Source organism: Merops nubicus, unplaced genomic scaffold (assembly GCF_000691845.1).
Source record: "Merops nubicus isolate BGI_N331 unplaced genomic scaffold, ASM69184v1 scaffold12475, whole genome shotgun sequence".
Lineage (NCBI taxonomy): Eukaryota > Metazoa > Chordata > Aves > Coraciiformes > Meropidae > Merops > Merops nubicus.
The window spans coordinates 57,735-78,787 of NW_008609039.1; the positions used below are offsets into that span (position 1 = coordinate 57,735).

At 39.5% G+C, this 21,053-nt stretch overlaps 1 protein-coding gene across 1 annotated transcript in view; it reads right to left on the reverse strand.

Annotated features, from left to right (window-relative positions):
• Window positions 1–21,053, reverse strand: part of OSBPL10 (oxysterol binding protein-like 10) — an 84,750-nt gene that overhangs the window by 20,199 nt on the left and 43,498 nt on the right. The window contains exon 6 of the mRNA XM_008940480.1: window positions 17,737–17,891. Coding sequence (XP_008938728.1) covers window positions 17,737–17,891 — 155 coding nt within the window. The remainder of the gene's footprint in view (window positions 1–17,736; window positions 17,892–21,053) is intronic.

Here is a 21,053-nt window from a genome sequence, read left to right on the forward strand (position 1 = left end):
CGCGCTAGGAAAAAAAAAAAAATGCAAGGGAACCTCCCCTCCTCCTTCCCTTTTTTTTTTTTGGCTATCCAATGAGTTGGAGAGCGTGCACCGGATGTCAGTCTGCAGCTTGTGCTTCTGGTCACATGGTGCTGAGATCAGTGAGCTGAACTGCACACAGCTCCAACCGGGCAGCGGTGCCGCTGCTGCTTCCCCAAGGACAGTCTGGGGGGGCGGGGGGCAAGCGGGGGGCGCCAGTGTGCCCGAGTCTGCACGGGTGTGAGACAGAGAGAATGTGCCACCAGGTAACACGCCTTCAGGTGAGCATGTAACAGCTGTATACCCTTTAGTTATTAGCAGCATCAGAAAATACAAGTACGTATCAACAAGTTCACAAACTAAGTCACGTATTAATAATTCTCTTTCTCTCCTGAAGATTGCACATGCAGCCAGGGAGAGAAAGCCTTTTTTTTTTTCCTGTTAAAACCTACTAGGTTTTCTATGCCTTTCAACGTAATACTAACAAAATAGCAACTGCCTCTCGTTGCTATTCTACAAAACGTGCATGGTGCAGCACTCTGCAATAAGGGCTATAATTTTAACTATCCTAACTATCCTCTATTTTAAGAATATGTGCAAGGGCACCAAAAATCCCACAGCTCTGCTATTAGAGTTATCAATATAGCAGTGACCTTCAGTGCATGCAGAATTCCATCAGTTGTCTGCATCTTTCCTCACTTTCCAGGAAAGTAAGAACTCGGGTAGCAGGTTACAAATTATGTCACAAGAACTGAACAGCAGTCATCTTCAGTAATATCCTTTCTGTATTTCATTGTCTTCTCATTAGCTGTTCTAGGTAATTATTGAATTGCTTTTTAGAGCACAGAAAACAGACATTTCTTTTTTAACCAACGCATATTTTCTTTAAAGAACCCCAACTGTATAAGCACAACACAGGGCGTGTGGACATAAAGCCACAAAATGCAAAGCTACTGTATCTCTTAATGTCATCAACGTTCAATCAGGTTTTTAACTCTCTTTCCAGAGAAACAGGACGCAGTTCCACAGCAGCCAGCCAATGTGTAAGCACTCAGCAGAAAGCAAAAGCTTATGTTGAGTGATTATCCTTTAATGGCAGCTTTTCTGAATTATCAGACACAGACATAGATTTCCCCCCACACCCCCCTCCCCCACAGCACACAGCTGGGAAGCAGAAGTAGGAAAGCAGTGATCTGCACCACTCCTGTGTGGTCAGAGAGCAGCACAAAAGCTGTTGAGCTGTGCCCAGCTCAGCCTGGGAAGGAACTGTACAGCCTAGGCTTGGGTGCCCACCCTGAGAATCAAATACTGAACCTGCTACCAACAGGCACCAGAAAGTGGTTGATATTTGAAATAACTGCCATCAAAGTGAGTTTCCAGCACTGATATGAAGCACCATGATTTTTCAGAAAAATCTGAATGGAAAAATCACAGATCACTCCTAGGAATCCCCATCACTTCAAAGTTTAAAGGCTGAAAACATGAAAATACACATTGGCAGAGATCTACTTTGAACAAGTCGCTTTATTTGTACTGAGATCTATTCACGTAGAGAAGTCATCTGCTGGGATAGAAAACAGATGTTCTAGTCAGCAGTCTTCATCAGAAAACGTGCCGATTCTTTGTTAACAGATGAGACCTGTACAGGAAAGAAATTGTTCCTGAAGGAGACATTCTGTATTTACAAACATGTCTTCAGGAAAAAGACACTTTGAAAAGCTTGGCACAGAATCACAGAATTAACAGCTACATTTCTGTCAAAGGGCAAATCTGCCTCTGCTCTTCCAAAGCCTCTTCCACAAGTTAATTTTCCATTTAACTGCTGTTCTGGAAATTAACTTTTAGATAATTAGTTCAGTTATAAAGCTCAGAACTTGGTTTTCCAGCATATTCCACAAACGTTATCAACTGTCAAGCATGACATGAATCTCATCGTGTTTACTTGTTGGGGGGAGGAGGAAGGAACATACAGAATCACAGTTATCATTAGGTTGGAATGGACATCCTGAGAACGTCTTGTCCCGCACCCTGCTAGGTTTTTAATATCTTCAAGGATGAAGAATCCACAGCCTCCCTAGGAAATCTGTGACAGTGTCTGACTATTTACACAGAAAAAAAAAAAAAGAAGCATTTTCTGATGTTCACATTGACTTTCATACGCCTGTTGCCCTATGACTGGGCACTACTGAGAAGAATCTGACTTCCTGTTCTTTACTTCCTCCCATCAGGGATATACACACATTGGTGGTGTCCCCTGAGCCTTCTCTTCTCCAGGCTGAACAGTCCCACATCTCTCAGCCTCCACTCATGTGATGGATGCTCCAGAACCTTAATTATCTTTGTGGACCTGTGCTAGACTCACTCCAGGAAGTCCACGTCTATCTTGTGCTCAGGAGCTTAGAACTGCACGGAATACCACAGATGTGGCCTCATCTTTGCCAAGTAGAGGGAAAGATCACTTCCCTCCACTTCCTGGCAATACTCTTCCTAATGCAGCCCAGGATGTTGTTGGTCTTTGCCACATGAGTACACTGCCATGACTGTCATGGTCTGCTTGTTGTCCAAGTTCCAAAGGTCTTCTCTGCAGAACTGCTTTCCAGCCAGTGTGCCCCCAGCTTGTACTGGCTCAGATATCCCCAGATGCAGGATTTAGCATTCTTCTGTGTTGAACTTGATGACATTCCTCTTTGTCCAGCTTCTCAAGGTCTCTCTCCATGGTAGCACAGCCTTCTGGCCCATCAGCCACTCCTCCCAGGCTTTTTGTCATCTACAGCCTTGCTGAGGGTGCGCTCCAGCTTGTCATCCATGTTATTAATGAAAATGTTGAACAGTACTGGCCCTAGTACTGACACCTCAGGTAAACCACTAGTGATTGGCCTCTAACTGGACCTTGTACCACTGATCACAATCCTCTGGGTCTGGCCATTCAGTTAATTTTTAAATCCACCTCACAGCCTACTTATCTAATCCATAGTGTGTCAGCTTGTCTATGAAGACACAATAACATTATGGGAGACAGAGTCAGAGTCAAAAACCTTATCAAAGCCAAAGCAAAAAACAACCACTGCTCTCCTTGCATGCACCACACTAGTCACTTAATTGTGGACAGCTATCAAGTTAGTTAAGCATGAGGTCTCCTTTGTAAATACATACTGATTACTCCTGATCACCTCCTTGTACTTCATGTGTTTGGAAATAGTTTCCAGGTTTAGTTGCTTCACCACTTTTTCCAGGTATCAAGGAGAGGGTAACCAACCTGCAGCTCCCCAGATGTTACCATGCATCCACAGATGTTCCTTCTTGAAGGTACGAGTGACATTTCTTCCAGTCTTCATTAACAAAACTTCTCAAATACCGTATCCCTTTGAAGACAATACATGGTGGCCTTGCAATGGCATGGGCCACTTCCCTCCATGCTCATAGGTGGCCATCAGACCCCACAGAGTTATGTACATGCAGCTTAAGTGATGCTTAAACTGTTTCTCCTCCATCAAGGCTAAGCCTTCCTCCAGACTTTCCTTCTGACCTCAGAGGCCTGTGATTCCTGAAGGCTGATGTCACCAGCAAAGACTGAGGAAAGAAGGCACTGCAAAATTCAAGCCTTTTCTGCATCATAGTCATATGCAGAAACAATATGTATCCTGACAGGGAAGACACTGAAGACTTGTATAGGACTCATAAGTCAATTCCTCATATAAATGCACCAAAATTTTCTAATAATTTTCATTAAGGCATGAAAGTCTTTATGTACCACAAAACCCACTGTAGTCAGGAGCAAGAGGTTCAATGTTAGCAAGTTCAAACATCTAGCTAAGACGACATAATATAATAATATTTCAAGGGAAGTAGTCCTTAAGTCTTTATACATTAAAAAAACTGCAAAAGATACAAAACAAATAACACTGTATGAAACATTTCTGCAATGAGAGAAAGATGGGATAAATTACTTGCAGGGCTTGTTCAGAAGCAACACTATACTGAATTAGCACCTCACGAAGAGGCAAGGATGGCCGTATTTTCTGTGGAGTAATCTAATTGCAGTTACTTCTGGTAGCGTACATAAAAGTCAAAGACCTCATTTTGATTTTCCGAGTCCCTTCGTTAATGATATAGGTTTGCAGGCATCGTTTACACTTGTACTTGTGTAGCTTGAGAGCCTGCAAACAGGTTTTCTGTGGGTGTAAGATTAAATATAACTCTCTAAGGTCAGAAAGCTTTAGCACATTTACACTATTCTGACAAACTGGCCCCTTACGATTTTCACCAGTCTCAACATCAAAGTGAGAATTCTCTTTATGAAGTTGATACAGCAAGAATATCCCCAAAGTAGTAATATAGTATGAGCTGTTAGCTTCTTGCATGGCTTGTCACTGTATCAGAATTGACAAAGCTGCACTAACTTGCACGCATCACTTGTCTTCTCTTCTTCCAGAACGTACACCTTCAAAAAAATTTATTTGCACTTACTACCAGCTATCAAATGCACCTGGTACTAAAAACACAGAATCACAGAACGGTTTGGGTTGGAAGGGACCTTTAAAGGTCACCAAGTCTAACCCCCCCTGCAGTGAGCACAGTCATCACCAACTAGAGCAGGTTGCTCAGAGCCCAATCCAACCTGGCCTTGAATGTTTCCAGGGATGGAGCATCCACAACTTCCCAAGGCAACCTGTTCCAGTGCCTCACCACCCTCACAGTAAAGAATTTCTTCATGATATCTAATCCAAATCTACCCTCTTTCAGTTTAAAACTGTTAGCCCTCATCCTATTACTACAATCCCTGATGAAAAGTCCCTCTTTGTCTTTCCTGCAGGCCCCCTTTAAGTACTGGAAGGCTGCTAAAGTCTCCCTGAAGCCTTCTCTTCTCCACGCTGAACAACCCCAACTCTCTCAGCTTAACCTCATAAGGAGGGTGCTCCAGCCCCCAATCATCTTCATGGCCTGCTCAAGCTGGTCCATGACTTTCTTGCTGAATGTCCCAGAGCTGAACACAGTACTCTAGATAGGGTCCCATGATGTCAGAGTAGAGGGGGACAACCTCTTTCCTTGACCTGCTGGTCATGCTTCTTTTGATGCAGCCCAGGATATAGCTGGCTTTCTGAGCTGCAAGTGCACATTGCTGGCTTGCATTCAGTTTTTCATCCACCAACAACCCCAAGTCCTTCTCCACAGGGCTGCTTTCAATCCTCTCATTGCCCAGCCTGCATCTGTACTTGGGACTGCTTCAACCCATATGCAGGACCTTGAATTTGGACTTGTTGAACTTCATGAGGTTGGCACGGACAACCTCTCAAGCCTCTCAAGGTCCCTCTGGATGGCACCCCTTCCCCCCAGCGTGCTGACCACACGACACAGCTTGGTGTTTGCAGACTTGCTGAGGGTGCACTCAATTCCACTGTCCATATCGCCAAGAAAGATGTTGAAAAGCGGCGGTCCAAATATCAACCCCTGAGAAACACCACTCATCACTGGCCTCCACTTGGGACATTGCGCAGCTGAACACAACTCTTTTGAGTGCAACCATCCAGCCAAGTCCTTATCCATCAAGTAGTCCATCCATCAAACCCATGTCTCCAATTTAGATACATGGATGTTGTGCAGAAGAGCATTTAATGCTGTACACACAAAGTAGATGACATGCAGCTTACTGTACCCATCCCTCATCAGCAGTGATTTGAATCTCAAATGTAGCTGGACCAGTATGTTTTATTAGACTGGTATATTAGCATGTTGTTATGGTGGGTTGACCCTGGCTGCCAGCCAGATGTCCACCAAAGCTGTTTTATCACTCCCCCTCCTCAGCTAGACAGCAAGAGAGAATATAACAAAAAGTTCATGGGTCGAGATAAGGGCAGGGAGAGATTATTCACCAATTATTGTCATGGGCAAAACAGACTCAACTTGAGGAAACTCGTTTAATTTTTTACCAACTAAAACAGTAGGATAATGAAAAACTAAAGCTAAATATTAAAACGTCTTCCTCCCAGGCTTATCTTCACTCCTGATTTTCTCCACCTCTTCCCCGCAAGATGCACAGGGGAGACAGGGAATGTGGGCTGTGGTCAGTTTGTCACACACTGTTCCTATCGCTCCTTCCTCCTCAGGGGAAGGACTCTTCACACTCTTCCCTTGCTCCAGTGGAGGGTCCCTCCCATAGGAGACAGTCCTCCACAAGCTTCTCCAACATGAGCCCTTCCCACATGCTGCAGTTCTTCATGAACTGCTTCAGCATGGGTCCTTTCCAAGGCACGTAGTCCTTCAAGAACAGGCTGCTCCAGTGCAGACCTCCCACAGGGTCAAAAGTCCACCAGCAAACCTGCTCCAGTATGGGCTCCTCTATACGTGGGTCCACAGGCTCTGCCAAGAGGCTTCTCATAGGGTACAGCCTCCTTCAGGCAACCACCTGCTCTGGCATGGGGTCCTCCACAGGCTGCAGGGGGATATCTGCTAACCTCCACTGGCTGCAGGGGTCATCATGCCTCACCATGGTCTTCACCATGGGCCACAGGGGAATCTCTGCTCTGGCACCTGGAGCACCTCCTCCCCTTCCTTCTTCACTGACCTTGGTGTCAGCAGAATTTTTTCTCTCACATATTCTCAGTCCTCTCTTTTGCCTGCTGTTGCACAGCAGGCTTTTCCCCTTCTTAAATGTTATCACATGGAGGTGCTGCAACGATCACAAATTTGCTCTGGTTTACCAGCAGTGGGGTCCATCTTGGAGCTGGCTGGCATCAGTTCTGTCAGATATAGGGGAAGCTTCTAGCAGCTTCTCACAGAAGCCACTTCTGCAACACCCCCACTACCAAAACCTTGACTTACAAGGAGGAGTAATTCCCATACAGAAAATTGAAATTTACATAATAGAAATGAAATATAAAAATTTCACTTCAACATAAATCTTCAAAAAAATTGAACAAAAACTCAGACATACGTACTTCAAACTCACTGTAAAGACTGAAAATCACCATCATCATCATGATGCATGAACTTCTCTTCCAAATCCATCGAAATCTATAGGTTAGCAACTTTAAGCTTAATTAGAAGGTAGCAACATTTTTTATATATATGCAACAAGCTCCTACGTGTCTTTATATAAGCTTTTCTACTCTTCAATAACAGTATAAATATAACAAAATATTAAATACTCTTCTCAGCATTTACAAGCACACCATTACACAATGTAAGCAGAGGAAGGAAACAAAGAGGGTTGGAAAAGCAGTGGTACAATGAACTCCAGCCATTGTTTTGCTCCTGGTAGCCCTGTGAATGAGCATTGCAAAGAAAGAGCAGATCAAAGATAAAACCTCAAACACATCAACATCCCATACGCCCACTGCAGTGAGGGCACCTGGATGGCAAAGTTCTGGTGACTTTCAAAGAGACCTAAGGCTCCCCAGTTTTCAAGGTTTGATTCTTTTTAAAAGCAACTCAATGAAAGCAGAGCTTAAATGGAGAATTTAGAAAGCAAAACTTATTACAGTCCATACATCTCAATTTCAGCCTAAAAAAGGTCTCTTAAAGACAGCAAAATAAGTGGCTCAGCTCAGCTGATTTTCTTCATTTACTCTTAATATTTCACAGGAGCTGCCTCTACTGCCTTTGTCAGCACCTTTTACTTTAAATGCTGGGAAAATTTTTGCTATAGTATTAACATGCAAAAAATCTACCACCTCAAGTGGAAATCCACCCTATTCAAAACCACACACAGAGTCACTCTTTTCCTAGCATTCAACCACTATAGTTTAGATACAACAATCATTAACCAAAGTCAGAATAATTTTTAAAAAATCAAAGCAAGTAACAGAAGATGACAACTGAATGAGAAGGATTTTACAATCAAAAGCACACTATAATTTATACACAACAACAGTATGGCAAGCAAAACCATCACTTTCTTTCAGCTTTGTTACTGTCACCTGCATACAGATCTAATCAGCAAGGCACTTAAAGTTCCTCCTTCATACAACTGGATGAAGGAGAAATGGTATAACAGGCAGATTTTCTACTTGCTTAAAATTATGTACACCAAGAAAAATAATCCAGGCATATCTGTCTGGATGGATAAGTAATTGCGGAATCTGATCTTGGGGTGAGAGAGAGTGGGGTCAAAGCTTTTATGTAATCATGGATACATCAGTCATCAATGATACGTCAAACCATAGAATACTTGGCAGAAAAAGCTTCCATCAAGAAAGAATGTCTACAAAGTGCCCAGAAATTAATTTAATTTCTTACCAAATTTGTTGTTTGTGTTTGGTAATTCAGGTCTCCAAACCAGGACAATCAATGATTAAAACATGTCTCTTCTTTTGTGTGTATGGATAATTTATATGTATTTTGTGGTTTCTTGTTTAAGTTTTTTTAATTGAAAATGCTAAACACAGTGGACATTCAGAAAATCTCTCCAGCTAGGGATAAGTGCAAAGGATCCAAGTATGGCAATGTGAGCAATCAATCTAGCCAACAAGATTAGTTGGATATAACACATAACAGGAGAGTCATCTACTGAACCAAGTAATACTTGGCTCTCTTTGGGAGATCCTTCCTTCACTGCAAAGCAAGCAAGCAAAGTAGAAATGTGTCTTAATACCAATACTTCTTAAATGATCACAGGCTGACATACAGATGATGCAAGCAAAGAAAATAACCATAAACCCTGTATCTTGGGCAACAAATAGGTCTGCAATCTTCTTCCTTTCCAACAAAACCAATCTGCCAGGCATCTGGAGGCAAGCACATTATCCAGATATTCACTATTTTGAGAGCTTTACTAATGCTTTTTTGTTAATGGTTTGCAGTAGTATCTCCAGACACAGAAGTCTTTTCATCCTTAAAGAACAAGCTCAGAAAGCTTCCTTTTCCTACACTGCAGATATGTTTAACTCACCTGTGACCATATTTAGGGGTAAATGTAGCAATATAGCAGTGACAAGGACCATATAACATAGGAGATTTTAAACAAATCAATCCTTTTTCTTCTAAAGAGTAGGAAAAAAAATGCATTTAACATGAAACAGAGGGCATCTATGTTTAAGCTGCAGTATAGCCTGTGTAAGACTTCAGAAAAAAAATTAGAAACTAATAATGAAAGCGATTGTTTAAGCATAAAGAATTAACCAGTGATTTATCCTTTTATACAGAGATCCTCATTTGGGTTACCTACAGCATTGTAATCCTGTTATGCACCAAATAATGTTTGTTGGACAACTTTTTCCCTACATGTTCATATCTCCTTTGTAAGATAATTCTTCTGGCAAATTTACATTTTGATAAACCTAAGCCAGTCAGTTCTGAAAATCAGCTGAAAAATCAGCTAATTCCCAAGCACAGACTGCACAGGAAAGTATTAAGTACCAGTCCACACATTTTGTGAGCATCTTTCATGAAATGAGGGCTACTGAAGTACAGCACCATTTATTCAGAATCCTAAAACATAAGAGGACTTTGCAGTATTGCATAAATTCAGTAAGAACTGGGAATAAATATTTTTCATCACTGGTCTCAACAGAAAGAAACAGCAACATCAGGCTACAAAAAACGTACAAAGAGAAAAGCCCTACGGACTTGACCTAAATTGAAGCAAAAAAATCTCGAAGGCTAACAATTCAGAACAGTAAATTTTATACTGAACTGAACCTACAAGAAATACCATAGCTCGTCATAATTTTTAACAAAGCCTATTCCTAATGCAATATGAACAACTAGTGAAGAACAATCTCCTGAAAGGTACTCAGTTTTGAGACTTTTTTAAAAGCAAGATGGCTAGAAATATAGCATCTGACACTATCCAAAATAAGTTACTCAGACTTTACAAGTTTACAAACCACGCAGTGTGGCAGGACAGATTCCCATCACTGGCCAGGCAGGACTTCAGAGACTGTGAGGGGTAACAAAGTTACATGCTTATAAATTTTGGGGAGTTAAAGACAAAAAACTACACTGAGCTGAAATCATTTAGCCAGCTGTAATTCACTTCTCTTTTATGTTGCTTTGTATGCTAGCCAAGCAAATCTATGGCAGAAAAAAAGCTATCACATTAGTCAATAATACACCATTCACATATGCAAAGAGGGCACAAAAAGATAGACAACTACAAATTTAACCTTTGCAGTCATCTGGTCTTGCAAGCCTAATCTGTATGTAAATCCCGTTCTTGCAGTGCCATTTCTTGCATGCTGTATCACGTGCCAGCATATTTATAAGAGGAGAGAAATGGTAAAGCCATGTTAATAGAAGCAGTGCTAACCATCCTTCCTCAAGACAGCATGTTTATTAAACTGGCCTGACTCTTCCTGCAATTTCCTGTCCCATCCACTAGAAACACTGTTCTTCCTGACACACAACAGATCAATCAATCAAGATAGGTTCAAGTCTTTCAAAAGGAAAATAAATAGTTACAGAACATACTAGGAGAATATTCAATGTATACATGAAACAAATTGAGCCTAGAAGATTGTCATTTTCCATACAGCTAACTTCTTGAGGTCAGTGGAACACTCTACTTGAAGAGCTTCAAAGATTCTTCTCAACCTCATGAATCACTTCATACAACTCAGACTGTGAAGATGACTGTGCAGTGTCTCAACACCATCATGTAAACCAGTCCTGGCTCTTACATATTCTCCTTACAGCTCCTCCTCTGAGATATGCTTTTGTAATTAAATACTTTCATCCCAGCTGTTTACATATTCAGGGTTTTTCAAATAATGAATCACTAGAATTCATCACAAGCAGAAAACCCTATTTTTTTTCCTAGCAAGACCAGATGGAACAGCTGAAAACAGATTGGATGATGCTTCACTAAGCAAGATAAAGTAATTTCAACCCGCGATAAGTAATTGTTGTAGAAGAGTTGTGTCCAACTTACTGAAGTCTGGCGAAGTTATTGATAGTCTTAATGATATGGGTAAGCTTACTAATGGGCAGTTATTGCCAAACCCACTTCTATAAACATACTAAGAAATAAAAGTGACAGCACAAAACAAATCAACTGGCACACAACAAATCAATTAGCATACAATCCTGAAATAAAATTAACATTGGTTTCAGAGTTTGTTTTGCAGAGGACATGAGTTTTATAATGAACAGACTAGGCAAGTGATCCATTTTAACTCAAGTTTTAAGCCTTACTGCACAGGAACCTGAGTTCTTTATATTGCAGTGATTAGTTTTCACTGAATTTCACTAGTAATTATGGAATGACAAGTGAATCACAGCCTCATGTTTATTCAAATTAGATGCAAATTTTGTATTAAAGCTTCATAATTTATTTTAAGTAGCATATTACTCTCAAATACATTATATACATAGCAGCTGAAATACATGCATTTTGGAAGTGAGAGTGACTCAACAAAGCACAATGGCTTTGGCTGGAGCTAAATTTTTATTAAGTATTTGCATAAACAGTTTTACTAGAGATTACTTGCTGACACAGTAACTACTCCAGAAAGCTAGCAAAAAAATAAAATCAAAATTAGCTAGATTATCTTACTCGTTGTCAGTGCTGCCGTAGCAGGCTTAGGGTCATTTAATTCTACTTTCAGAGTAATTGTGCATTTAATCCTTAAATATACCTTCCCCTCATTATCCTTAAATATACCTGCAATTGATTATCTCAGATTTAATTTTTCAGATGGTCTGCTGTGAGTGGATTAACTGGTACCATCTTTGCCTAGAGATTAATTATCTATCCAAGTCATTACAGGCCATTTACTGTGCTCTGCAGCCCAAAAAGTACTTAATCATGCAGAAGGCAAAAAGCAGAGCACATTCAGAAATCCTGTAATGTCTGCACTAAACAGTGAAGAGGGACTCTCTGTAACAGGAAATGTTCCTTTCCAACCTTAATCTGTTCTCTCCATCACTGCACTTACGGCTAGCACTGTATGCTCATGGCTAAGCTGATCTCCCAACATCAATTACACAGATTTATGTCAAGTACAAAAAGGAACTAGGAAATACTAGGAACAATTTATACTAGGAAATAATTCACAGTCTTAGGCAAGTCTACCAAGACACAGGTATACAAAGAAAAGGTAAAACTGAATTAGAAATCATTTCTTTTATCTAGCTTAGTTTCTAAAATTGCAGGAGCACTTTTTAAATTATTTCTTAGCATCTCTAACACAGTCTGTAATAGCTGTGTAAAAGCTATTATATCTTCTGTTGTCCTGGTTTGAGCTAGAACAGAACTAATTATCTGTTCACTGATTTTAATCTTCAGCTCAGTCTCTTCTAAGTAATTGCACTTTCTGAAGTTAACGGCAGATTTTCTCAAACGGTGTCTACTTCTGAAGTGAGAGCACTTGATATTTATAGCTACTACTAAGGATTGGCATGCAGAAAGGCTCTTGCTTACACCTGCTCCTGTAGAAACCAAGGTCACTGCTAAATCTTGTGTGCCACATTGAAGTACACTAAGTGAAACGGTCATTAAGTAAGTTAAAAGGTTGCACTTGCAGGGAGGAGCAGAGAGGACAAGTGATTCAGACCTGAGCCACAAGGTATTCCATTCCATGTGTGTCACATGCGGTACAGAGCTGAGGGTCAAACTCTCTTCTGTGGCTGGCTTCCGCGGAGGAACGTTCTTTTGCCTTCTATCTCAATCTATGAGTTCCTGGATCCAGTGCCCATCTGCCACTGAGTCCAGTCTGGACTCTGGGGGAGTCCAATATTTATTTTGTATGTATTTGTATATATTTCATTATTTTCTTCTTATTATATTTTCTTTCTACTGTTGCCATTTCAACGCATAATTCTCTCTCCTTTATTCTCCTTCCCTCCTGGGAAGGGGGAGGGCTTAAGAGAGAGCATCTGTCATTTGTTTAGTGGCCAGCCCAACTTTAACCCATGACATCTGTAAAGGATGAAGTATCATTATATTTGGATGTATACTAACCTACAGACAGAAAACAATTTCAGCTTGAAAGCAACTATCACCTGAAGGGATTGGACAAAAACCACATAATCTTTCAAAATTAAGAACTAAACAATCTGGTACCTTCTTTAAGTAGCAGTTTCTTCCTGCAGTTGAAAACATCAAGGTTCAGATCATCTAGGAGACTGAAATATCTTTAATAACCTGGACCTGACTGCCCTTGCAATCACTATCACAATTAAACCTGGTTTAGCAGTTAGATAATCAGAGCTAAATCCTCAATCCTACAGAGCTAAAACTTCAATCCTATTAAAAAGGACTCTTCAGTACAAAGCATGTGTACAGTTTCTCATGAACACAAGCAAGGGAAAGTTAGGGACTGGAAAGCAGAGAGACTGCATAGAAACCAGGTCCACAGGATGGAAATAATCAGCTGGCATGACATTTTAAGGCATAAAAATCACATGAAAACAGCCAAATCACAGATGTAGCTACAGCATGAGTTTTGTAAAAATTCTTAACTAAGTTCTTAGATTAAAAGAAAATTATTCCTTCCTGTGTAAGAAGAGACTATTTCCCATTTGTATTTGGATGGCAGGGGAAGGATTTGGCCTGCAGTTACCTTTTGTCCACTCAGAAGGGGAATTCTGACACTCAAAATTATAATTAATTTAACTGGAACAGTAGCTCACACATGGAAGTGATTCACACCTTTATTCTACTTAGGCACCAAGTTTATTACAAGCAAATTTACTATGGGACTCAAAATCTTTAAATGAATCAATTTCAGCATTTCTTGAATCTCAAAATTATAAACCCTTAAATGAAGGAAGCAGCATCCCATTTATGTCACAGCTCTGAAGTGCATAATCTGGCATACTCCATCTTGACCTGTTCTGCTTTAAGGGAAAAACCTTGAAAGTACCACACAGCTTACACCAAAATCTCCAAGCTGGTTCACTAAGGGATGCACAAAAGTATTTTATATCAACTCACTTCAGACCGAGAGTAGTTCTGATCAGCTCAGCCCTTACCCCTGCTTCCACTTGATGTTTCAGGTGGACAGACCAAAAAAAAAAAAAATAGACAAGCTAAAACTTTGTGGCTTACTAAAAAAAAAAAAGAGTATGAAAAATAAAAATGACAAAGGTGCTTAAGCTGGCATTTCATTTTCAAGGGGGTTACTTCCTTCAGCAAAGACAATAGGCTTTAACTTTATGTTGCCCTATATCACAACCCTTAAAGAAAACTCACATGGGAAGATGAAACAGCAACATCAAAAAAAAAAAAAAAAAATTTGGAAGCAAGAAATACTCTTAATAGCAAAAGTAAGTAAACACCAACACACTATCTAAAGAGAAGAATCTTCAGCTGCTACATTAGTTCATGAGGGGAGAAACTCTGCCTTCCTGAAACCCTGACAAGTAGGAGAGACCAAAAAGAAAATTGTTACTTTAGTTTTCTATGGCATCAAAACTCTACTCCAGAACTTACTGTACCCCTCAAGAATGCTTAAGTAGTCAAAGAAAATTGCATCAGATGAACGCTGTTATTCCAGAGAAGAATTATAAAGATGCATGCTTCTTGATAAACATACAAAAAACAGGGCAGAGAACAAGTCATTGTTTTGTAAGTGGTGTTGCCTAATGCACTGCTGTAAGTGTCTACATGCTGTGCTGAGAACGAACACAGCTATCACTAAACACATTCAGCCACTCGTTCATGTTGCCAGGAAACCGCTGCTACTAACAGCCCACTATATGAAAAAGATTCCTCAGTAGCCATACTCCCCTCCCAACATCACAAACATCTCTGTTTTCTTTTTAAAATCACTGCTGATCCACATACCTAAAATTATCTTCCCTTATAAGTAACATTCTATAATATAAACAGCTGAGTTGGTTGTTCCTCAAGGGTAGTAATTTAATGGCTTTTTCTATTTCAGACTACAGGTCAATTCACAATTTGTTTGGTTGGTACATCTCCTACATTAGGCTGAGTGTTAGCCAAAAAGCACTCTCCCATTCCTTTGGGGTATAGCTTCTGACTAAGAGATAGAGGTTATATCATGAAATGTACAGATCTTTTAAAACAAAAATCTAGGCCTAGTCAAAGCAGGAATTTGAATTGTGATAGCACTGAGAAGAACCAGCACTCACATCTCCTGTAAAAGCAAGGGTCACTTCTGGCAGGTATATTTTGAAAGCTGAGCGCGATTCATACACTGCCATCTTCTTCAGAAGTAAGAATCATCCAGTGCCTAATCTGGAGTATTTTCAAAGAAAATCATTAAGAGAAATAAGCTTAATTTGAATGACACTTCTGGATTTCTCTTTTCTTCTACATCTAAAAGAAGCTACCAGATAAATTTAAAAAAAAAAAAAAAAAAAAAAAATATCAGTGTTTTCAATGCCAAAAATTTATCAAACAATGACATCTAGATGCATTTTCTCATTCTCTGCTGCTGCCACTGCAGTTATTAACAAAGCTACCTGGACTACGAAACAAGGGAAGCGTGATGATTTGCAGCTGTTTTTATATGCAATTACACATACTAATTAATTAGCACATCAGAGCTTTTATACCTTTGACAATTAATTGGCTGCTCAATACCAAACCTAGGCTCATGCCTTCGACACACAACAGGCCAGAATACATTTCAAAATATGCTTAAATCCTGCACACAGAATTGTTGAAGTGTATGAAGTCAATCACCTCTGATAACTTCGGAGGGTGTCAGGCATCATCTCCTGTCTCAGACAGCATCCTTAGCTGGGTAACAGTTATGTTGTTCAAAAGATTTTTCTCTTCTACAAAGGCTGCTCTCTCACCTTCCTTTCTCTAGTCACAAGAAGCTCCAGATTCCTGTTCAACACTTCGCTCAACTTCAGACAGCTGAGCAGAACCCACAGCACTCTAGGATAACTTCATCTCCTCTCCCAGAAAAGGGTCTGACCACAGCAGCTGAGAGGTGCAGCCTCTGTAACAGGGCACGACAACTCGCTTTTTATCTGAAGATGAATATGAAACCACAAAAGCTCCAGCTCATGCTAGATGCAACTGTTCACCTCTTCCACAACTCAATTTTTGAGCTTCACTCTTACAATGAGGCACCAATATCTTGATCAAAATAATCAGAAGTGGAAAAAAAAGTATTAGCTACATTTAAAAGAACATTTCAAATTCTGAGCCAACAGTATTCATCTCAGACAACATAAAACACAAAGACCCAGGGGAAGGGAATACACACGTTTGGAAAGAGCTTCCAGGAACGAATGGTTACTTTCAGACTACTTTCTCAGGTCAAAGCCCAATTTCTGCTTAATAAACTGTGCTGCCATAAAAACCCCAAAATTTACAGGCCTGGGTCTAGCTGCTTCTTGTTGCTCCACCAATCCACAAACTCCAACTTTGCCTCTGCCAAAAAAAAAATCTTCAGCTGAGCTTTTTAGAACTTAAAAATCTTATCTTTTTTTTCCTTTCTCTTTTTCTTCTTTCTTAAGGGCCAGTGGCCCAGGGCCTTCAAATGCAGACTGCTGATTTCAGGAAGACTGACCACAAAGCACTGAGGATTCTGTATGACAAACAGCATCATGCTCCCTTGTTTACAGCCATCTCTTCAGTACTCCCCTTCTCAATAAATGATGAGTTCCACAAGCAAAGCAATACCTCCAGCCACAGGTGCAACTCAGTCTCTCTCACCAGCAAGTGGAGGAGACTGGACTTTAAAAAAAAAAAAAAAGTAATTTAAAAGAAGTTACAAATGGCTCAACTGAACTGCCAAATGCTACTGTGAGATGAGTTAAATCAGCTCTTTATGTCCTACTATAAAAGCCCATGCTTCTACATCCCATTTGGTTTTACCAGGTGGTTAAGAATAAAAACATCTTAAATAAACCCTAATGAAAGAAATTGCAGTCTATCAGTGACTAAAGTGGTAATTCCCAAAACAATAGTCTTAAATAGCCTCGTCTTAAAAACACACTGTAAGAACTGTAGTTGGCTTCTCTGAAAAAGAAATTACACAACTTCCTAATAAAAAGCAATTACAGGTAATTTAAACATTGTGATTAACAGTGACAGAATTTGAAACTGCTTTCTAAGGACATATCTGGAAGGAGTAGAATAACAATATAAAAAAAGTCTGGTTTATCCTTGGATTTTCTGAACTATATTGCAATTCAAGATACTACAAAAGAACTGGAAAAACAAACAGCTTTATTGATGTCACCAGCTATTACACATTTTGTTAAAGGCAATATAATTTAAGCCATTCCAATTGCCAGAGCATTCACTAGCAGAAGAGGGTTTCTTCAGCTCTCTCAAATACTTCTTTTCACTTCTCCAGGTCTCACATGCTCCAGGCGCCCTACAATCTGTGGGTTCTCAGAGTGGAGTGTTTTCCTGGTGGGCAGCACTGGTAGCCGAAGCAGACAGCAGAAGCTGAAGAAGTTTGGCATGGTGAGAGCCTTTCAGTGCACGAGATGCCCGACACGCAGACGCGAGCCTCCTCAAAGAGTCGATGCTTCACAACTGCCCTTTACCAAGTAAATGCCACAAAAGCACAAATCAACAGGCTGGTGCAGGATGATGTGGTCAAGCTCTGCCCATAATCACTTAACAGGACAAGGGCTCAGAAAACAATATAGTTTTGAACTGAAAGAATAGTCAGGTATACACTGACACTCAAGAGCAAACATGGAAGAGCAAAGAGAATATTACAAAGAAAAAAAAACAGTAAGTAATTAATAAAAGCATCCACCAGCATATGTGGTTTGCATCTAACCTATGTCAAATTTCATATACAAGAGAAACGGCCTGTAGAGACATCGTATGCTTACCTCTGTATTTGGCTGCAGTGCCTGTCCGTCCTGGGCTACAGATGGGACTATTGCCCACGTAAGGCTGGCACTAGCAGACGATAAGGAGCTGAGGGCACCATTTTTCAGTTGTTCTGTGGAGTGCGACTTGGGCCCAGGCCATCCCAGGATAGCTTCTGAAGCAGAAAATGGGTGTCAACTTACAAGAAGCACGTTACAGATTTCTTCTATTTATCTCACCATTCTACTAATATAGATGAACTGCTATCTCTTCTTGGCTTCCACATACAGTTTTACTCCAGTAACAAAATAACATTTCCTATGACTATTTATCTGTGGTTTTTTTTAATCTATGAAGGAAGATTTTATAAAACATTACTTGTACACCAGATAGATTTATACATAAAGACTATACAATCTGGCACACCTTAGTAATTAAGCAAGTATTCTCTATCCAGTATTTATACAGTTATTCAACTATACAAGTAAATCCTCTATTTCTTCTGACTGAAATCAGAATTTTAAGCTTAGAAGCTGTATTTTATTTATACCTATGCTATTAAAAGCTCTTTCTAGATTAAGTGCTAAAATTATTTCCTGTCCCTAGATCACAATTTAGAAGAGAAACTTTAGAAAAATACACATTAAATATGGATCAAACTGAACTAGACATCAGAACAATCCCTCTTTCTGGGGTATTTAAGTATTTAAGGATGCCAAGACAGCAATGATCAGCTAATGCAACTGCCCAGCTCTTCCTCCCTTACTGCTCTAAAACTCAGTAGCAACATTAAAATCAGTAGCCTTCAGTAGAGGGCTTAAAAATTTCAGCTACTATAAAATACAGAGATGCGAATAAGAAAATCACAGCTCCTCACTCATCGCTGTCATTGGTACGTGAAATACAATTAGTGCCAAAGGGAGGATCTCCTCTCAGCGCTGACAACTTTTTAAGATGACCTGAATCAACACAAAGTGCATTAAAGAACATGCAATTTATCCTCTCTGTATCGCCAGCGGTTATCAGAAGTTGCTTCCTAATTAAAGTAAACGTTTTGATCTGGTGAGGTAATGCTGTGTACCATTATATTAAAATATTATATTACTAAAAAATGGGCCACAAATCCTGGAGCTGACCTCCTGCCAAATTCTAAAGATAAAATAACTACAGAACATTCATCTCATCTAAAATGGCACTAAGTTATGGTAACATGACAAAACCTCAGGTGTACTTGCTTAGAGTTATTCTGTGGCACCGTTTTTCAAACAAAAGGTCATTTTTTCTTGGATTGGCTCTACACATTGGTCCTTCACATCAGGAAACTAACATCCACCTCCATTCCGAAGACGGAGTTAATTTAACACATGGTGTGTTATGATTTAATTTAACATGATGTGTTAAATTGTGTTAAAAAATGGCTAAGAATGAAGATTGTACATCGACTGTAGTCACAGTATCTCTTTGCTTGCTCCTCAGGTCTTGAGCAATTTGCATGGGAGGAAGGAAACTGCCATCAGGGTGAACAATAAAACTAAGTTGGGAAATTTCAATTAAAAATGTTGGTTCCTTGAAATAAGTCACCTGTGACCACTTCTTTGGACTATCCATTTTCTCTCTGCACACATCTCTATTGACCTTCACTGTAAACAATTTTCTGTAGTTACTTTTTTTAAAACATCATTTCTGTAAATAAGCACAAGAAAAAACTCCTACTTGAATAAATACCTTGATCCAGGGGAGATTTCTAAGGGTGAACATTTACTTCACCATCACTTACGTATTTTTAACAACACTGTAATAGGTTTCCTCTTCAGTACAAACACACTACAAAAAGACTATTTACTTCATCTTTCTCGACACATTTTAGAAAGTCTTACAGAAATAGAAACTGTTAAAACTATGTGAGCATGTTTTCCCACCTGTCTCAAGGGCAATGTTACCCTCACAGAACAACAAATCTCATCAGTTTAATCAATTTTTAAACAGATCTTAACAACACATTGTGACCTAGCCAACACCAGTAGGATACCAAGAGTTAAAGTCTAAAGGATAATGTACATCTGTTTCCTCAACACCTCTGCATATTAGAAAAATGATTTTGTTAAATTCTGTCTGCCTGGAACTTGACTACTTTGCAGAAGAGACATATGCAGTAAAAGATACCAGTCATATGCTACAGAAACCTAAATAAATAAAAGGTCATCTCTCTGAATAAGTTGAAAAAATTCCATGCCTCATTTCAAAGTGCCATCAGGGAACCTTTGATGAACTTTAACCTACAAATCTCAATCTGAGACGTCTGTGTTCTTGTATCATCCCAAGGGAGACCTAATACAGCAGCCTACCTTTCAGGCAAAAGCAAAGTATAGAAAGAGAACTCATCAGAAAATCATTACCTTAATATCAACTGAAATCAGAATACAATCTCTATATAGGAAGTGAAAAGAGACAAAATGGCTCCTACTTCACTCCGTTATCACTTGTACATCCAAAATATTCTCATCTGCAGTAGGAGAAATTACTACAAAATGATACAGGTAGTTGTTCTCTTTCCCATATCAAATTCAATTATTTTACTGGAGTTTACTCTCTGCAGATTAAGGTCCTGTCTATAAATAACTTCACCCACTCTAATGGAGTTGCCATCTTTGTTACTTTATGGCACTATAATTTTTGATCAGCAGTTCAATTCCCGTTCTTTTAAAGACTTCAAGAAGAAAAATAAAAAGATATAAAAACTAAACATATAAGAAAGAAAATTTATCTTCATAGCTGGATAAGAATAGGAAGAAACTCCTGTCACTGTTCTGTTTTTAAACCAGATTTTTGCGCTATTCTCAGTCATAGCCAAATACAGCTGACAGAAAGGTAAATTAGATTCTTATTTTGATACATTTCATAATTCTAATGAAATAATCCAGAAAGGCAGTCACTAATTATATAAAAGCATTCACAGCTACTTCAATATTTGCTTTATATCTATGCAGAGCACTACACCAGTTAAAACAAAACGTCTGTTTCTGCAGTAAACTGTAAATTTGGGAAGGATGTATCAAATACACAACTAGTAAAATCAGCCAGATCTCTTATAGCTGTAAGGTGTTGGTTCTGTGATTCCAGAAGCAAAAACCCAAGCATGACTCCTCTGGAATTTCAGTGCATCTGTATACATAAAACAAGACTTCTTATAGAAAACACCCAAAAATTAGCTTCTTTTCCATTTCCTCTCAACACAAGTTATCACTGTGATGAACATGCAGCAGGCTAGTCCACTAAGGCACAGGAAAACACTTCCACATAAGAAAAGTACAGCATCCAGACAACCCACTCTCTTTCC